The sequence below is a fragment of the Ananas comosus genome, linkage group 16 (genome assembly GCF_001540865.1).
Source record: "Ananas comosus cultivar F153 linkage group 16, ASM154086v1, whole genome shotgun sequence".
Taxonomy (NCBI): Eukaryota; Viridiplantae; Streptophyta; class Magnoliopsida; order Poales; family Bromeliaceae; genus Ananas; species Ananas comosus.
In genome coordinates, this window is record NC_033636.1 from 1,818,903 (window position 1) to 1,839,075 (window position 20,173).

At 34.3% G+C, this 20,173-nt stretch overlaps 1 protein-coding gene across 1 annotated transcript; it reads left to right on the forward strand.

The window, feature by feature from the left end:
- Nucleotides 526–9,950, forward strand: LOC109721916 (probable NAD(P)H dehydrogenase subunit CRR3, chloroplastic). Its single transcript, XM_020249737.1, has 2 exons — nucleotides 526–938; nucleotides 9,620–9,950. Exons 1-2 carry the CDS (start codon nucleotides 557–559, stop codon nucleotides 9,742–9,744), a joined length of 507 nt encoding a protein of 168 aa, XP_020105326.1. The 5' UTR covers nucleotides 526–556; the 3' UTR covers nucleotides 9,745–9,950.

The window sequence follows — 20,173 nt, forward strand, 5'->3', positions numbered from 1 at the left end:
AATATAAAATATCAAATTTAAAATTACAAACTTTAATTTTAAAATTATAAATTATAAATTTTAAATATTTAAAAATTAATTTTTATTTTTTAAATTTTAAATTTTAAAAATAAAAATTGGTCCCCTTGTATTTTGTGTTTGGGGAAAGGGGTAGGGATGCAAATGGATTTGGATTGGTGAAGCGCCCGCCCCGATCATCTCGAATACGGTGTTAAGTGAGAAAAAAAAATATAAAAAAACTATAACTCTTTTCAAATCCGCCAAGTAAATAAAGCGAAAGGCAAGAAATTTTTTTTTGTCTTCAATCTTTCAATCTATTCTGATCTATTAAAAATCTGTCAAAAATTTGCTTTTATTTTGATTCTCTGTAAATTGAGGTAATAAGTGGAAGCAAAAAATAAAATAAAAAATAACTCGCCCGAATCCGTCCTATCCTCATAAAAAATGGTGCGCGAGTTGGAAAACCTTTCCGCCTCGGGATCCGCTCAAGTTTGCACCCCTTATCCCCACCCTCGGGGTCTGAAGGAATTCCCCCAACTTCTGGCTGCAGCAAGGAATGGCTTCTGCAGTAGCAGTGGCAGTAACAGCAGCAGCTTCTCCGCTCCCCACCCCTCCCAACCCCCACTCCAAACCCACCACAATTACCTCCTCTTCCCACTCCTTGCGACCTCCTCCTCCTTCTCCTCTCAATCGACCCAAGAAGCAGAAGCAGCAGCAGAAGCAGAAGCCCTCAATTGCGGAGATCGAGAGGGCCATCGGCGTCGGCAGTGACCCGACCTCATCTTCTTCATTGTCGTCATCATCTTCGTCGTCGTCGTCGTCCTTTATGGAGTTCTTGGCGTCGACGCCGATCGGGCAGGCCGAGAGCCCCGCCGAGCGGAAGCTCCGCGAGGCCGCCGAGTGGCTCGTCGACCGCACCGAGGCGCACGCTAGCAATGGTATGTAACTTCTTCTTCTTCTTCCTTTTTAACTTTTTAATATGGATGAAGAATCATGGATTTAAGGGAAAGGGAAAGATTCTATTTGTAAAGGCGAATTTTAGGTTAAATAGACTTTCCAGTGAACTGGAGTTCAAGTAGAAAATTACTTTTCTTCTTCTGCTGTTTGTTTGTATAGCCGTAGAACTGAAGTTTTTTCAGTTTCTTGTTTGTATGGTAAATGGATTAATATATTAATATTTTTTTCTCTTACTGTTTTTTTTTTTTTCGTAATTGACTTCGGCCTGGGCAGGCTGAAGTCAATTACGCTATTTGTGGAGTTTGAGTTTCGACCGAAAGGTGAAGTTACGGCGAATCGAACAATGAAAAATGATCATTTACGACCCAAAATTACTTCGCTCGTCTCTACTTTCGGTAAAACAAGCACACCCTTAGTGTGTTTTCACTTTGCAATTTCACGCAACAGCAGAGATGCTAATCAAATATTTCCAACTCGCTCACCGTTGAAAACTGGATATAGTAGGTCGGGGGCAACGTAATAAAGGCGTTAACCCGATATTTGGCCGTCCAATATGATCTGTTAGGATTCTGCTTGGGAAGAAATGAACTTTTCGATTATTTGTCGCGATTCTGTTTTCGAATTGCATTCGCGCTTATCAGGAAAGTCGGATTAAGATAGATTCGAACTACTAAGGCTATAAATATTGTGCAGAAAAACATAGAAAGGACCTTGTTTTCTTCAACATTCAGCCGAGAATAGGGTAGCAGTAGTTTTCTAATTTCAGTCGAACGTAGCATTAGCAGTAGTCGAAGCCTTAGTTTTGGCACCTTCCTGTTATTTTGGCTGTAGACTTCACCCTAAGACTTTGGCTGAATTTTCGGGTCTCTGTAGTTTCTTCCCTTCGAGCTGAACGTCAACTGAGCCCATCTGACCAAGTTCAGCCTGAGACAAGCGACCGAATGTAACGTGCTTTATTGAGAGGTCAACTCGCAACGGAGAATCCAAACCGAATTGCTTGTGGCTCCACCCATTGAAATTTTCTTTTGAACAATAACGAGCCTTCTTTGTGTTCTTCTTGGCAAACAAAAAGGATATAAAATAAATAATTCTCTTAACCATTTCGCTGCTAAAACAATTGTGTCTAAACCAATCACTTCAGATTCCATTGCATTCATAGCTATTAAGATTTGTTTAGTGGATATCCAAGACTCAGCACTCCTCCTAGGAAAAAGACAAAGTTGGTTTTGCAAATGTTAATAGTGACTTCAGGTGTGACATCCCAAAACGTGGGAAAGTGCGACGGGCTTATATGTGAGGAGTATACTGACTGATAACTCGGCTTAAGCATTCTATGCCGGTGGTTTAGGACCCAACAGGTTATTAATGCTAGCAGGCCGGGTTGTTACAATTGGTATCAGAGTCAAATAGCTAGCTGGAAGTGTGAGATGGATCTCACATTGCCTAGTAAATATTGAGCTATATGTGTGATTGGGTCGGGCTTACGAGAACGTTAGAGCCTAAAGAGGGGCCACATCGTATAGTATGGGAGAGTGTGAAGGGTTTTTATGTGACAGGTATACTAGAATTAATAGCTAAGCTTAAGCATTTTGGCTGGTGATTTAGGTCCCAACAAGTTATTTGTGCAAGCGGTCCGAGTCGTTACATCAGGAGAGTCATATATGATTACCAATAGATAACTAGACCCAGTCGGCTAAAAGTGAAATGCATGAATAATTGATATTTCTGTTCAAAGCTATGAGCACTTGGTCGATTACTTTTCCAATGCTTTCATCACAATCTTGAGCCTGCTCATCTGCAGGAACACCAGAAGTTCCTTGACAGTCATACATCTTATATGTGGGTTATGAAACTCAAATCTGGCGGGAAAATTGAAACCAATTCGTGGATAGCATAAAATAACTTTTCCATTTGAAATGTTTAGCTCTTGCCACTCTTTCACTTTTTTGGGCTACAAATGCACTTTGACCGTCATAACATTCAACTGATACTTCACTCTTAAAAGATATAAATTTAGTCTTATCAACATACCGTTGTCGGTCATCATGTGAAAATACCGGTTAAAAAGGATAAGTGCAAGAAAGAGAAAGTTGAAATTTTAACAATTTTTTGGGTATTTTTTGAGAATTTTTCTGATATAGCTAGAAAAAGCTTAATTAGCGTAGGATACTAAGTAGAAATGGTGCGTACGCAAATAAATTATCAAACAGTTACTATGCAAATAGTGATTTGTAGGAAAGAAAGATTTTTACAGGAGAGACCGTATATCGGCTACTCTGAAGAAGGGTGGCAAAATACTCGTAAGATTTTTCTGGATTTTCTAGTATTTTTTCTGTCTGGAAATGTTGCTGTCGAAAATTAGCGAAGTTACTATGCACGATAACTATGCATTCAGTGGCTTCACGTGGGATTTTTTTTTTTATTTTTTTATTTTATTTTATTTTTTTTAACNTTTTTTTTTTTTTTTTAGCAGTGTCCAATACAAGGACTAAAAGAAAAGAAGCAGCTAAAGTTGCAGAACTGAAAGAAATATTTACAAAAATATACAAAATATCAGAACCAGGTGGCTAAGCATTTTCCCCTAAATTGTCACATTTGGGAGAAGATGCTTCTAGTATCGTAGGATTTCCTTGTTTTTCTTCAGTGTTTCCTATACTAGGGTGTGGTAATGGTTCTGAAGAGGATTCAATTTTTCGGAAAGGTTTGGCAATTGGCTGTGGATATCTTTTGAGGGAAGGCCTTTGTGGTGGAAAAGGTGCTGAGGATAAAAAAGGTTTTACTGAGATAGAGGGATGGACTACTGGGATTAGTGGGTTTTGAAATGGAGTATTTTGAAATGGAGTATTTATGTCGGTCATAGGAGGAAAGACCAAACTCGGTGTAGTTGTCATTATAGGATGATACTTTGGAGGAAGATAAGAGGAAGATTGAGGTAGAGATACAATACCTTGTTGTGAGGGATGCTTGAGGTCTTTGACCTGCTGTTCCAGGATAGCAATTCTTTGGATGTTTTTCTGATCCTTTGTTCTCAAGTCATCACAAATAGTGTTCAGTTTTTGAAGCTGGGTTGCCATTGTTGAGCAGTTTTCACATAAACTATTTTTCTCAGGATTGTGGGTGGATGTAGAGGCTTGAAATGTGGAAAGGAACTTATATTGGGAGAGAATAAAGAGGTTTGGACCAAAGTAGGAGAGAGCAGTGTCCAAGGGTTCAGATATAGAAAGATAACTCTTGTAGAGAGGAAAAGAAAGCGCATTTTCCTTTTTTTTTTTTTTTAAGAGTCCCAATTTGGATAGTTCCAATTTGGATTTATAACAAAAGGAAAATATGGCTGCAAGTTATAACATAGGTGGTAACATAATATTCGAGTAAGTTTATATTGATAATCTAAACTATAGTCTTGAAGGTTAAGGTTGTCCAAAATATATTGTTGACAAATTTCTTCCCAGTCATCATTCTCTGTAATTCCTTCAAGTAGATAGCCAAATAGTACTCTAATGTCTCTAATAATACTATTTTGATCTAGTAAGTCATAATATTGAAAGTTTAGCTCGTCTCGGAAATATTGCTGGTAATAATGTTCCCAATCTTGTTCAGGGAGGTGACATATGCCAGAAAACCAAAGTTGCAAATCAAACTTGTTTTGGAGTCTGTCTATCCATAATTGTTTTTGCTGTGAGTTTTCTAGCCTTTTATAAAGAGTCTGTCTGTTGTATTCTTTGCATGCTGCTGCTAAGGCTTTTTCTTCACCTAAATGCTTAAAGCTAGAAAGGATAATGTGAAAAGGCATAACAGCAAATGGGTCTTCAAATAACCTGTGTATGTCTTGGATTATATCATCAAGAGTTTCTTCAGAAGGTTTAAGGAAAACATCAGTGCAAAAAGGGCAATAATGCGGATCCATGTCTTTGTCTTTGTTTGAACCTGAAATGTCTGGATCAAGATACATTATATTAATATTATTATGTCTTTCATAGAATAGTCTCTTTTTAAAGAAATAGTAGCCAGATATCAGATAAAATATCATCTAAAGGTTCCGTAAATAGTCGCCAAATGTCTATGAGGATGTTGTCTTGAAAACATAAATCACAGAGGATTTGGCTAAATTCAGAAATTTTAAAATCTTCATTAAAATCTTCATTTTCCTCTGGAATAGTTTCTAAAAGATAAAACATTCTTTGAGTCTGGATATGGGTCATGTCTCTTTCGTCATTGTCTTCTGTTTCCAATGTGTCTTCTTCTAGTGGGTCGAACCACCATATGTCTATTTCATCTTGAGCTTCTATGGTATTATAAAAGTCTGCATAAGTGTCTTCAGGAGCCTGGAGACACATTTTTGTAAGACCTTGTTCTTCTGAAAAATATAAAGTCAAAGGGGTTTATTAGTAGGAGAACAGGGAGGCTGATTTTTAGATGTACTAGAAGTGTTAGGCGATGTACTAGGAGTGTTAGGTGATTTGGGTTCTGGTGAAGTTAAGTATCGTGGAATTTGTCTATGGAAAGTCCATGGTTGGACGACTTTCTTTGGAAGAGTATCCTTTGAGTGATCTTGCAATTGGAGTGTAGAAAAATGTTTTGTTACTTCTTGGACAATAGGAGTTGTGTCTATGGTAGGAACAATGCTTTCAGTTTGTCTTTGTAATACCAATTTTTCTAATGTATGTATTCTGTTATGTAATCCTAATAATAGTTGGATAATGGTATTATTTTGTTTAATTATAACTTGTTCAGAAATGGCTTGTGGGAGATGAGATGAAAAGCCTATAGAAGTTTTGTCAGGACTATAAGATTGTACTTTTGATAAAGTCTTATGTAAAATTTCAGCTTCAAGGTGCTCAGGATTGGTCATCCTAGAGAAATTTGTTTAATTTCTGCTAACCTTTGAAGACTGGAATGTAGATCTTGTTCAATTTTGAGTAGCTTTTGTTCTATTCTTTGGGGTCTTGCTTCTAGCTGGTTTAGTCTATAATCAATATTAGAAAGTTTTTGTTCTATTAAGGTGTTCTGGTTTTTAATATAATCTAGGTTTCTTGAAATTTTGTCAAGGAGTTCTGTCTGTGTCCTAATTGTCTGATCGAGTCTGAGGACCAGTTGTTGAAGAGTCCTTAATGGATCTATTTTGAATATTTTTATAAAAACCAAAGGTAAAAGTATGAAATTCTCCTGTGAGATGATAAATAATAAAAGGGTAAGGTAGATTTAGATTTGACAAAGTCTTATCATATAGTGTTAGAAATGCAAATAATAAAAGAGCTTTTTGTCTCTTTGTTTTTCTTTTGATTCGAGCCGTGATTGTAAATTTAAAGAGAACAAGTATGGTTTGGAGAAGAATTTATAAGTAATTTATTAAGTAAGTCTATTTGAGATTTAGTATTCTTTTCAATAACTACTAAAATTTGTTGTATGCTAAAAAGGACGATTAAAATGCTTAGAAGGAAAAGGGATGGTACTAGCATCAAAACCTTCGTGGAGGTGGAGGCGGTCGTATGGAGAGGATTTCTAAAAGATGGGGGTAATGTATAAGTTCTTTGTCTAGAGTGTTTATAATACAAAAGATTAGTTCCAGAAATCTATGCGTCTCTATGTAAAAAGTTTTTAAAACACGAAAGTGTACTAAAGTGCCAATAGGATGATTAGCATAAACAGGATTGTTAATAGTATTAAAGGTGAAAGCGTCTATGTCAAAGGCGTCTTCGACTGTAATTTCCAAAAATCTTCTTCTTCCAATATGAACGATATTGTATCTCCAGTTAAATTGTCTTGGGCTTGTAGTATTTTCACTATAGTCTGAACTGTCTTCGTCACTATTGTTATTGTCTTCTGATTGTCTTAAATTTTCGTTGTCGTTGTCGTTATTATCGGCTTCGTATTCCTCGTAGTCTGGCAATATTTCGTCTTTGTCTTGATTAGCCAGTGTGTTAATTATTGTCTAAAGATTTGAAATACAAGAAAAGGGTCTATTTCCCAAAGCTGATATATAAGGTGTATAATGCTAATTAAAATATGGAGTGGAACTCCTAAAGATAAAGAATTTATAATAAAAGTTTGTACCAATCGTGCATAATTTCTACAAGCATACTCAAAGAGTTTAGGCCAAACTTTCTACAAGCATACTTATAACTTGTAAGGTGTACGCACCATTTCTTTCCTGTTAGGCCAAACTTGTACCGAGCTATCAAAGTCTTTTGTAAGTTTGTTTATAATAAATGCACGGTGATTTTACAACTAAATTTCATGATGGTCTAACATTAATAAGCTTGGTTCTTTTGGTTTCGGTTGCTAATGATTGTTTTACAGTATGAAGAATGTTCCGTAACATCAATTATTCAACCTCTTTTAGTATTCACTGCCAACTATAAGTCTGAGCATAACTAAAAACAAAAAGAAAAAAAAAGAATACCTATGATTGACAACATTGTCCAGTTCATTTGAAATGCCATATTTTAGTTCTGTATTCTGTATAACATATGCTTGTCGTTAGTAGTTTTTTTGTCTTCTGTTTTTTTTTTTCCTCATGTTCTCCCACTATACTATAGAGAATCTTTCTATATAATTTAGCGACATTAAAGAGCCCAACTGTACATATGACAATTAGTCCATCTATCATCTTCAGCACTGTTTTGAAATGCATGTCTTCTTCATGTTAATTTAAAATTTCTTCCTACAAATATGTTGGCCAATCCTTAAGTTTTACGATGAAGTGCATCTTTTGTTTTTTTTCACTTTTTGGCATACATCGCCTATTGATCCGTGATCTCCTTTAGAAGACGTTCGGATATAAAATATTAGAGGAAGGATGAGAGAAGAGACATTGGCCAAAATTAAACATTTCCTTTTAATTTTATTAACTCTTCTTAACAAAAAAATTCGAGGGTCCTACTTATATAATTCCAAAATCCTACTGCGTCTGGGATGGAATAGCATCCAAACTCCTACTCCGAATAAGAGCAATCCATACTTTCTTTTATGGAAAGTTAAGTCCAACAATATCGTACCTGGAAAGAGCACATCAAGAATATCAAATTTGACTATCAGGTGAAATCCTAGTTCTCTACGGATAAAAAGACATTCACGGTCAGGTCAAATTTTGACCGCAATTTTGGGGACCTAAACTACCTCACAACACCCTGAAACACGTACGGAACTTGTAGTATTGTGTACTAAGTTCCGTTGCCGGAGCCTGACTAGTTATTCTCGATCTGCACATGTAGAATAAAAAATTGTCTTGATCGGAGCCCGTATGTGGAAAATATGCCTTTCGAACAATGTTGATGTCCTGACCCAAATCAAACTTACCACCTAGATCCTCCTGGATCACCCATTGTAGTTGTTCTTGGCACAACTTATTGTCCTTTTTTTTTTTCTTTCTATTGAAAAAAAACTTATTGTTCTTTTTTCATGATATATATATATATATATATATATGTATTGCAGATCAACATAGTCACTTTAGTACTTGACAAATATACGAGCAATTTGGCGCTTTGCTTAAAAGAAATTTAAATTTTAGCAGCACTTTGCAAGAAGTATTTCTGACTAATTGTTCAAGCTTATAACAGAAATTGTTTTCCTTACTCCGAATCAGCTAGCTTCTTCACTTGCCTGTTTCATTACAGCATGTTACAGTTCAAGGTCACAGAGAACGCTGCAATTGGTCGATACAATTTAATGTAGTTTTCATTTGAAAAAATCGATCATAACCGAATTCCTTAAGCTTCTAAGACTAGCAGGCACAGTTGTCTTAGTTTACATTTCTACTCTTAAAGCTCATTTAAGGGGAGGGTAACATTTGCTTTACAGTGTAAATGATACGCAGAATGTTCCATAATATCAATGCTGCGACCTTTCAAACTCTCAATCTGACAACCATAGAGTCTCAACCTATGAAGAACAAGACTCTTTGTTATTGACATCATTGTCTGGTTCATCTGACTCGCCAGATTGAGGTCTAGATTGCCTATAACTTGTATGTTATTATCTTTTGTCTTCCTTAGGTTCTTTTTTGTGTGTACTGTAGACACTTCATTGATATTTTAGTAAAAGTATAGAGTCCAATTGTACATATGATCATGTAGCGCATCTATCCTCTTCACTCTGTTTACTCCAGATCAGCAAATGTACAATCGATCTGGTGCTCTGCTTAGAATTGAAATCAATTTAAATTTTGATAGCACTTGACAAGGAGATTATTTTTTTTTCAATTTATGTTTGCAAGTTTAAGCTGTAAAAGCGAAAGTTTGTTTTCCTCATGCATCACCCAGCTTGCTGTTACTGTTTCAGTACTATGTTACAGTTCAAGGTCATGTTGAACAAAGTTAACATTTTGAGAATCAGAATAAGCCTTAAAAACAAGTCACCACCCTCAATAATCCCTCCAAAAAGTTGAGAAAAACGGTGAGTTAAAAAAAGAAGGATAAGAAGAGCTAATATCAACTTTATTTGCCTTTCAACAATGCCCATGTGAGTAGGCTTAAGCTTTTTTTTTACCTTACTTATGGTTCAGTGATGTTTAAATCGAACAAAACTTAGTACTTTATCTCAATCGATTACTAGTTTTCGTGTGTATTTATTCAAGGATTCACATCTTCTTGGTTATTAGTTACTGAGATACTAAATACAAGTTATTTTAAGTTATTACTTTTTCCCTAAATTCTTTGTACAGGGCAGCGAATTCTCATGATGGTTTGTCTGAAGATCTTACCTGTGTGGATCCTGCTCCTCTTAGTTGCATCTGGGGTTGTAAGGCTCCCATTCCACGTCCCATTTGTCGATGACCTGCTCTCTTGAACCATCATCATTAAGAGTTAATTTTTCCTTTTCATGCTGTTTTTTGAATAATTGTAACTTGTACATACTACAAAGTCATCTGGGAATTAAAGTAGATGTTCTCGGAACTGCGAAATTTACTTCTTTCACACTTATGTATTACAAATGGCTGTGAGGAGGAAGTTTTCCACAATATTTTGGTGGCCATTTTAGATTTTTTTTTTTTTTCTTTTGAATGTGCCTCTCTTTAGTTTGGGGTTTCCGGGCTACTGGACCTACAAAATTGTTTTGATTATGAAAATGTGAAACAACTGTTATACTTTAAAAGCTTAAGCTGTTAGAAAACGGTGTTTATATATTGGGCTCAAGATTTTTTTGCAAGGCCCATGATGTGGACTCGAATTAAATGGAAGAAAATTAATGCTAGGAGTCTGGCGTGACTTGAACTCAAAACCTCTTGCTCTGATATCATGTGAAACAACTATTATACTCTAAAAGCTTAAGATGTTAGAGAAATGTGTTTATACACTTTTATATTTAACAGAAAAATAGGCATCCATAACTTTTATTTGTAAAAGTAGACCTATAAAAGTGGCGAATAATTTACCGCTTTTTAAAGACGGTAAATTATTCATTATTTTTAACTAACTTATATATTTTTTGCATCTAAACTCTAGAAAATGTATAGTATTAAACATTAAAAATAATTTTAATGTTTTGAAAAAAGCGGTGAAGGATTTATCGCATTTAGAAAGCGAAAATTTATTTACTACATATGCCTAGTTTTGCACATAAATTTTTTGGACAACTATTTATAAAATTATAATATTTTTTAAGTCTATTAATAAAAAAAATTCCTTTAGTTCTCCATACTTCTAGAGATAGAATTTTCATACTTTTTTCTTGTTCAAATATTCAAATTGTCGAGGGTGTTTTCTTACTAGAAATTATATATGCTTTAAGAAAGGTAAAAATGTATAAAATTAATCTCAATTATTATTTATTTTGATCCGACTACCTAATCATTAAAAATTTTAATTTTTGCTATCTAACCTCTTAATTTAGTTGATTTGAATCAGTTCATGACTTTTAGCTTTAAAATTCGAATGCATCATTTATCTTTATGAGTTTAATTAATATAATTTATATACTTCATGTAACTAGAAATTTATTAAAGTAAGGAATAAGCTTAAATTTTGTATAAGAAGAGTCATTAAATGATTTAAATTAAACAAATAGAATGGCATATCTCTTTATCTTCTTAATTATTCTTTTAATATTTTTTATTCATGATCTCGTAATAATATAAAGACGGTTGAAATCGTCTCTACAAATTTTAACCTATAGAGCTGATTTGAACTGCCTCTAAAAACATTAATCTATAGAGATGGTTTGAACCTTATCTACAAATATTATTATGCTAAAACAAATAGGTATTGGTGGTTTCAACCGCCTCTACCTTAAAAATATAGTAAAAAATATATTAATATTTATTTTGATATGCATTTATGAGCAGAAATTTATAAATTTATTGACAATCATATTATCTTAAATATTAACACAAATTAAATATTTTATTTCTCACCAAAAAAATAAAGCAACAAAGATAATTTAGCATTTAATCAAAAAGATATACTAACAACACAAGAAGTAAAACAATTTTCAACAAAAAGCAAACCAATTTTTTAACATGTAATCCAAAACACAATCTCATTCAGCATCTATCCAACTGTAGCAACACATTAAATAAAAGAACGTTTAAATAATTTTAAAAATAGCCAATAGTTGAATTTTCAATAGTTTATAAAAATTTGAACAGTACAGTGATTTCCTTCACTTGTAGACTCATGACTTCCATTTGATGATTGATGGTTTGAAGAAAATGCATCAATTAGATTAATATTACCACCTACAAAATTATTAATCATACTAAAATACAAAACTATTCAAATATTTATTAGTAATAACTTGCTATCAAATTAGTATACTTGAGAATTGAGAAATCTATTTGATAGTTGTTCTTTTAGGCTATTCATTGCCTCTTGCATCCCTCTAATGGTAGAAACTTCTGCATTAAGTTCATTCATTTTATTTTTCATATATTCTAATTCCCCCTTAAGCCTTTCTACCTTTTCTGATTGGCCCCTACTTGGTTAGTCATTGTAGGGAAGTTTATATGTTTCACACCATAATATGATCTTAGCACACGTTCCAAGCATAAGCCTTTCACATGTCCATTATGCTCAGGACCCATAGCATCAAGAAAAGCTTTATCTATTAGTTTGTTTGTATCAGTTCAGAGCCTTGATAAAGTTTAATAAATTTTTGGTGCGTTATATTCTATTAACCATTTGAGAAAAAAAAAACTAATATTGTACACATTTGCTCCTCCGACTTGACTACTGCTCCGGCGATGAAACTTTTTGAAATAGAATTTGGGCCGTTTTGGAGCGCAAAATAGACTGGTAGGCTAAGGAAAATCAACAAGTCTAACGGTTCAAATTGGCCGATGTTCGTCCTCCGTCTCGCTTCGAGCACCAGATCGGTCGCCGCGCAGTATCGTCGCCCCTACTGTGATTTTTCGTACGGAACAAAAAACATAATTTGTTCGTCTTCCTTTGCTTTCTTACGATGGTTGCACTCTGGTGAAAGGCTAACAACTCCACGTTGCCGCCCTTGTGAAACTTTTTCTCCATGACAATGATCTTCCACTCAGTGCCGCCCTTGAGCACTGCCGCAAGTGTCTCATCCCACTAGGTGAGCATCACGCCGATCTCGCGCGCGGTCCCCTACAATTAGCTGCTCCTCTATCTTCCCGTGCTTCTGCCTGACCTCTATCTGCTTCCTCTTGCGATCACCGCCTTCGTCAATGCCGGAGCTTCTTTTATTGTACTTCTTGCCCTTCTTGGTCATGAGATCAAGGAGATTGGCGTCTTGCCATCATCGAGGAGAAGAAGGGGAGGAGGCGTTCACGAACATCGGCAATCGGGATGAGAAAGCGATTATGCTGCGTTTCAACGTCAGAATATTGTAGAATTTTCTTGGTCACCAGTTGGAAAGTCCTGTGAACTTCTTGATTAATTACTAGAGCTTATGCATCAACTATCATACTATTATACATGTATATGTATAGTTATGGATTGAATGCAACGTTGACTTATCTATAAACTCTTATGACAGTCCGTTTTCTTTTGTCCACGTGGCAAGGTTAGCGTAACTTAATTTTTTGTGGGGCCTCCCTGTCATCTTAAACTATTTTACTTAATTATTGATTAGTGGGTGGGGCCTACCAGACAAATTTTTTTTTTCTTACTCTGCTTCCCATTTACTTTCATTAGTCAGTGGAAGGAGTAATTGATATCTGCAACTGCCAAAATGTAGTCCAAGTCCAAATCCAAGAGGACGTTTCTCGTATTGTAGCATTTAGAATTAATTACTTATATATCCCTATAAACTAATAAAATTAAATATTAACTCTTAGAAAAATTTAGCTATCAAATATGTTTCTCCAAAGTTGCATAGGTTTGAAAATATTTTCTTTTCACTAGTTGATCGGTTAAAATTGATATTTTTATCTACAAAGTAATTCTTTTATCCTTTAATTTTTTTTAACTTCTGTTAATATTATTTATTATTTTTAATATTTTTATTCTGTATTTCATGTCATTATTTATATTATAAAAAAATTAATAGTAATTTTTAATGGGGGGATAATTCTAACAATCAAAATATAGCAATTAACTAAAAGTAATTATCATGTAGAGCCATGATAAACACTACTTTAGAGTTCAAGAATTGATCATAGTATGTGTTACATATGTTATATACATATACTAATGTTGAACCCGCACTTCGCTGCGGATAATTTTGACGCTAAATTTAAAATATAATTATAAAAAAAAAAAGGAAAAAGAAGAGAACCATGAAAAAATAAAAGAGAATGACAATAAGATATGTCATTATCAACTATGCAAATATATATTAGGGTGCATGATTCCTAAGCATTAAGATATATTGGTTAAATATAATTTGGAGAACATTTAAAAATAAGAAAGAATCCCAATAGGTGAAAAGCAATACAATCACCCATAAAAATTGACGCAAACTTAAGTAATTAGCAGACTGGGAGTAATAATTCTAAGTAAGCATAAAGCAATACAACATTGGAGATAGTATGAAAACGGAGTAATAATTCTAAGTAATAAACTTCATAGGAGCATTAATTGCTATTTCACTTGTCTTCGTTTGGTAAAGCTTCGTGAAACCTGCAAATCAGTTTTAAGCATTTAAAACAAACTATCTTATATATAGATATGGAAACAAACTATCTAATGTGAAAATAAATCAACATTAAACATTACATAAGGCGACGTCTTTTTGCAGGTTGAATTTCATCAAAGTTTGTAGCAGGTTGTAGAGAGCCGTTTAACCAAATTATATAAAAATTAGAAGATATATAAATAAATTACACAAAATTACTGTAATTATAAATATAGAAAAGTTATAGTTTTATTACTTTGATGAGATCACCGCTCCTGGTGATGCTTCTTCAAATAAGTCTTCACGGATTTGTTTGTTGGTAGCAGGCGAATCAAGTTGTTCTTCACATTCAACAACTAATTTTCTATTGCAGGGGACTTCCCTCTCGTGTCCAAATTTTGAGTAAAAATTTTTAACACTTTAAAAGAAGGGAGACTTGACTTAAACTTTGGTATGTCGGGTACAACTTGAAAGATGTGCTTTTCACCAATAATTATTTTTACTAAAGGGGGAAGAGTAAATTTATCTTAATCAGGCGAAGTAGCTAAATTCTGAGTCGGACAATGAATCAAATCTTGTGCAAAGTTTTCGAAGATCGTAAAATTACAGGAACCAGTTTTATCTTCAACAATAGTGTTTAATTTGTACCTATGTTCGGCAAATACATTAAACAATATTAATTTTATGTGGAACAAAATAACTCAATATTCTGAAAGTAAATAAAAGAAATATTATCAAGAAAAATAAGTATCATGGTATGAGAGTTTGATCTTTTTACTGCAATTAGAGCATCAAAAAGTATCATCATATGTTTTGATTACTGTTTTGCAATTATAGCAAGCTTTATATCACCAACCAAATGATGTATCGATTTCAGCAATTTTAGCTTTATAGGTAAACTCCATGCTCTATTAATAAATAAATTAATAATTAATAAATAAGAATGAAAAAAAATTATATATTATATATTATATATTAAAAGTTAATATTTCTACAAATAAACTTACATGTATACCGGATTGATGGAGTTGTAACAATTCAGCAATTGTTTGCCCATTCAACACATGTTTCCTTGAGGACTAATAAGTTGGTCCTTGCTAACATTAATTCGTTGAATTGAATTAACCAATGGTTGTAATCTACACATAATTAGTTTATATAAGTAAAGATATATATATATTTGATTGCCAAACCTATTTAAAAATTTGAAAACTTCTGGAATTTTCAAGTCAATATAAATCTTTGAGGCAGAACATGTTGATAGATATATCCTTTTTACATTGGCATAAAATAATACAATAATCGCAATTAGAGCACCAAAAGTATCATCATATGTTTTGATTGCTGTTTTGCAATTATAGTAAGCTTTGTACCATCAACCAAATGATATATCGATTTTAGCAATTTTAGCTTAACAGGTAAACTCCATGATCTATTAATAAATTAATTAATAATTAATAAATAAGAATATAAAAAAAATATATTATATATTATATATTAAAAGTTAATATTTCTACAAATAAACTTACTTGTATACCGAATTGATGGAGTTGTAACAATTCAGCAACTGTTTTTCCATTCATACACATTTTTCCTTGAGGACTAATAAGTTGGTCCTTGCTAACATTTAATTTGTTGAATTGAATTAGCCAATGGTTGTAACCTACACATAATAATTAGTTTATATAAGTAAAAATATANATATATAGAGTCCGGCTATTGTGCTTGTAAAAACACCAAGCACTTGGTGCTTGTAAATTTTTATCGTTAGATCTACGCCTTCAATCATTTTTACCCGTTAGATTATACTATTCAACCAACTAACCACTCAACCCTAGGGGGCCCACATCATCCTAACCGCACATCCCTTAATCCAAGGGCCGAAAACTTACAAGCACCAATGACTTGGTACTTTTAAAAGCATAGGAGCTCAATTATATATATATATATATATATAATTAGATTTTTATTTGATTGCCAAATCTATTTAAAAATTAGGAAACTTCTGAAATTTTTAAGTCAATATAAATCTGTGAGGCAGAACATGTTGATAGATGTATCCTTTTTACATTGGCATAAAATAATACAATAATTAATAATTTGAAAAGTTATGCCGGAGAAAAAAATATAATATTCTTTTAGTGCATTAAATGCAAATCTCTGAAAGAGCGAACAGTCATTCTAGCAAAAACTATTATAATTGGCCCATTTAAACAACAAATTCTAGCGAAAATCACAGATGTAGTCCTTCTTTCGGCAATAGCATAGCCCAGAAAATCACAAAATAAGTGTTCAGTAAAAGACCACCAAAACGTCAGCAATAAAAACCTCCTAGCAAGGAAATAGGTTCCATACCACCAATGGCCACAGAAACTTCAAAATTTACATTGAACCAAGGTTTTCGAGAAAACACTAACACATAACTAAGAAACAAAAGGTAGAAGTGAGAGTTTGGAAACATAACAGAATATAGAAAATCTAAAAGCCACAAACATAATAGAATACATAGTTTTCAAAAGTACACCAAAAAGATCATGTGCGCAAGCATGATCATTTTTTGAAAACACAACAAAAAGATCATGTGCACATGCATCATCAACTACAAAATAAGGAGCAGCAAAACATGTCACTTTTTCTTTGAACTCCAATTAACCCAGGGGAGCGGATGTATCATCCGATGCATCAGTTTCTGTCCTTGGTGGAACAGAGATCAGGCGGTTAATTACACCATGGTACTCTTCAATGGCATGGCATATCTTGATCCGTTCAGTCACGAACTTACTTACCTGTGCAAGTGTAGCGACATAGCAATTCTTCATAAAGTTATACTCTTGAACCAAGCTGTTGTAGTGTGCAAATAGCACAGCATACTCTGTGGCTAGATGATTGTATAGATTTTTATAAAAGATACTTTCATTGTAATTTACATCTTTCACTTGCAAATCAAATTCTTCGACCATCCTCTTAATAGTAAGGCGAGCAGCATCTTGTTTAGATGTAGCAGATGTGGAGGATTGTGCCCCCCAACATCGTACCATTTTAACTATAGATTCATTCCGTGGAATCGAAAGATCTATATATGCGAGGTAAGTCCCCTCTGCAGCAGGAGTGACAACACACTGTGGTGTCTCCATTTGCAGCTGATCACAAATCTCAAGCAATAATGTAAGGTAAGAAAGTTGGACGGTCGACATAGAAGAAGCTGCAAAAGAGAGGGGGAAAAAAGGGTAAGGAGATGTAAAAGGGTAAGTCATTAAAAGCGTACTGATAAAAGAATAAAATAACATGTGAGGAGAAATAGATATCGAAAACAAAGACATGAGTAGTAAAAAAACAAAACCAAAAAATAAAGATATCAGTAGTAAAAGAAACCAAAAATACGAAAAATTTTTCAAAGTAATGGCATGAGCAAGTAATCTTCAAGGCTCGGGTAATATAGGCAACTAATTTATGCCATGGAAGGAGGCACATAACAGGATTGACCAACTTAAAAACAACAAGTGGTTGCCTATGATAAGACGGTCGAAAATTCTTTACAAAATTTTGCATCATTTATTTGTTTTTGCTTGCTTATCATCATTATTTTATGCCATGAAAAGAGGCATGCAAGAGAATTGATCATTCGTGGAAAGAAGTACCTCGCACCAATCATTTTTTAAATAGTAAGTGGTTGCCTATGATAAGGCCATCCAAACTTGATATTCAAAATTTTGCAATTATTTATTTTCTTACCAATCAATTTTTAAATAGTAAGTGGTGAACATATAGTAAGGGCATCCAAAGTTGGTATTCAATATTTTGCAAATATTTTGTTTTTTTATCATCATTGTTTCACCAATCAATTTTTAAATAGTAAGTGGTTGCCTATAATAAGGCCATCCAAACTTTATATTCAAAATTTTGCAATTATTTGTTTCCTTACCAATCAATTTTTAAATAATAAGTGGTGAACTTATAGTAAGGCCATCCAAACTTGGTATTCAATATTTTATAATTATTTGTTTCCTTATCATCATTATCTTATGCCATGAAAAGAGGCATGCAAGAGAATTGATCATTCATGGAAAGAAGTACTTCTTACCAATTAATTTTAAAACAGTAAGTGGTTGCCTATGATAAAGCCATCCAATTTAAAATTAGTAAGTGGTTCCCTATCATAAGGCCGTCCAAGCTTGCTGTTTACTACTTGCCTATCATCATTACCTAGAAGACCCGCGAAAATAAAACATCAGTTGAAAAAGGGGGGGTGGACAGTAAAGCCAAAGTCATGGTAAAGGAAGAAAGAACACACAGAAAAAAAGGCATGTTGAAAAAGACAGGAAGAAAGATCAAAGTAATCACATAGCACAATTAGAAAAAAAAAAAAAAAAAAAAAAAAAAAAAAAAAAAAAAAAACAAACACCAAGAACCATTAAAGATAAGTAAATGTGGCCTATAAAGTGAAGTCTGAGAATTTAATTAGTAGAATGAATAGAAATCAGTAAAAAATGCATTAATTGGATTATAGAGTAATCTTATAAGCACAGGCGAATACTTTAGTACTTTAATTTTTCTTTGCCAATCTTTAAACTGCAGGGAAATAAAAAGTGCAGCAAAAGAGACCAAAGAAGATCAACCTTTTGTGATTAAGTAGTAAACAGGAGAGTGTGGGGACCTGCACAACAGTGCAATGGTTAGTAAAATCACTTGGTTACAGTTAATATTATTAATGAGAAGATTTGAAGGGAGGAACATACTTTTCTTGGTTTGAGGAGAACACTGTGGCATGCAGCAATTAATGAGGGGAGCTATTTATAATAAATCTGAGAGAAGCTTTCGATTATCACAGAAGAAAAGAGGGAAGGCAACAGGGCTAAGTACAGGGACGAGCTCTAGGGTTTATCGGCTTCTTGAGTAATCTTTTGGAACTCAGGAAAAAATCTGTAAAGATACTCTCAAAACTAAAGAAATAAAATAAGAGCAAGCTATTTGTAAAAAATAGTAAAAAATTTTGTAAAAATAAAAATCTTTAGGAACTCTCAACAGATTTGTAAACAACCCACCAAAATCATAGGAATAGGGTAGGATTAGCCCAGAGCAACTATCTAATGGACAGAGTAGGCTAGTTATAGGATTTATGTAAGCAACATTTGAAAATCTCACTAGATCTGTAAAAATCTTTTAAAAATCTCACCAGATCACCAAAATCATGAAAAAATAGGCTAGATTTAGGCGGAGGAGCAACCGCCTAATCGACGGGCTCATCCCACACGCGTTTGAGGCGATCGGCGGAGCGATCGAGAAAGACCTCGAGATAGGAGCGTAGGACACTCATCAGGAAGGCACGAGAGGTTTGAGGGTGAAGAAGAGAAAGAGAGTTAGGGAGATCTCACCAGATCTATAAACAACCAAGCAAAATCATGAAAAAATAGGCTAGGTTTAGCCCCAGGAGGAACCGCCCAATCGACGGGCTCATCCCACATGCGACCGAGGCGACCGACGGAGCTCGGAGTAGGGGAAAGAGCGATTAGGAAGAAGCGTCACAATAGAAACCGCCCAATAGACGGCCTCATTGCATCTGCAGTCGAATCTAGTGGCGGAGCGTTCTAGAGAGGCCTTGAGGTAGGAGGGTAGAGAACTCATGAGAGGTTTGAGGCCGAAGAAGAGAGAGAGAGTTAGGAAAAGGGTGTAGAGAGAGGCCTCGGAAGAGGCATACATGAGAGAGGGAGGAGAGAGAGGGGCAGCAGAGGGCGTGGAGAGAGGCCTGAGAAGAGGCATACAGGAGAGAGGGGAAAGAGAGAGAAGGGGTAGAGGAGAAGACAGAGATAGAGAAAAGCCTCGGAAGAGGCGTACAGAAGAGAGGGGAAAGAGAGAGAGGAAGCAGAGGAGAAGAAAGAGATAGAGAGAAGCCTCGGAAGAGGCGTGAGGGGAAAGAGAGAGATAGAGAGAAGCGGAAGAGCCACATCTGGAAACTGAATTATTCGTGGAAACAGGAAATGCAGCCACGTATACCGTACGAACTGCCAATTAATCTATTTGTATGGATAGTGTTGAATGCTACTCAGTTACAAATCCTAGTCTGATTTGAAATAATTGCATGTATATCCCTATAGAATAATGAAATAAAATATTAATATAAGTTTACAAATTTTAGTTCTTAAAAGTAGTTTTGCAAAGTTGCATATATTGGCAAATATATCTTTTTATATTA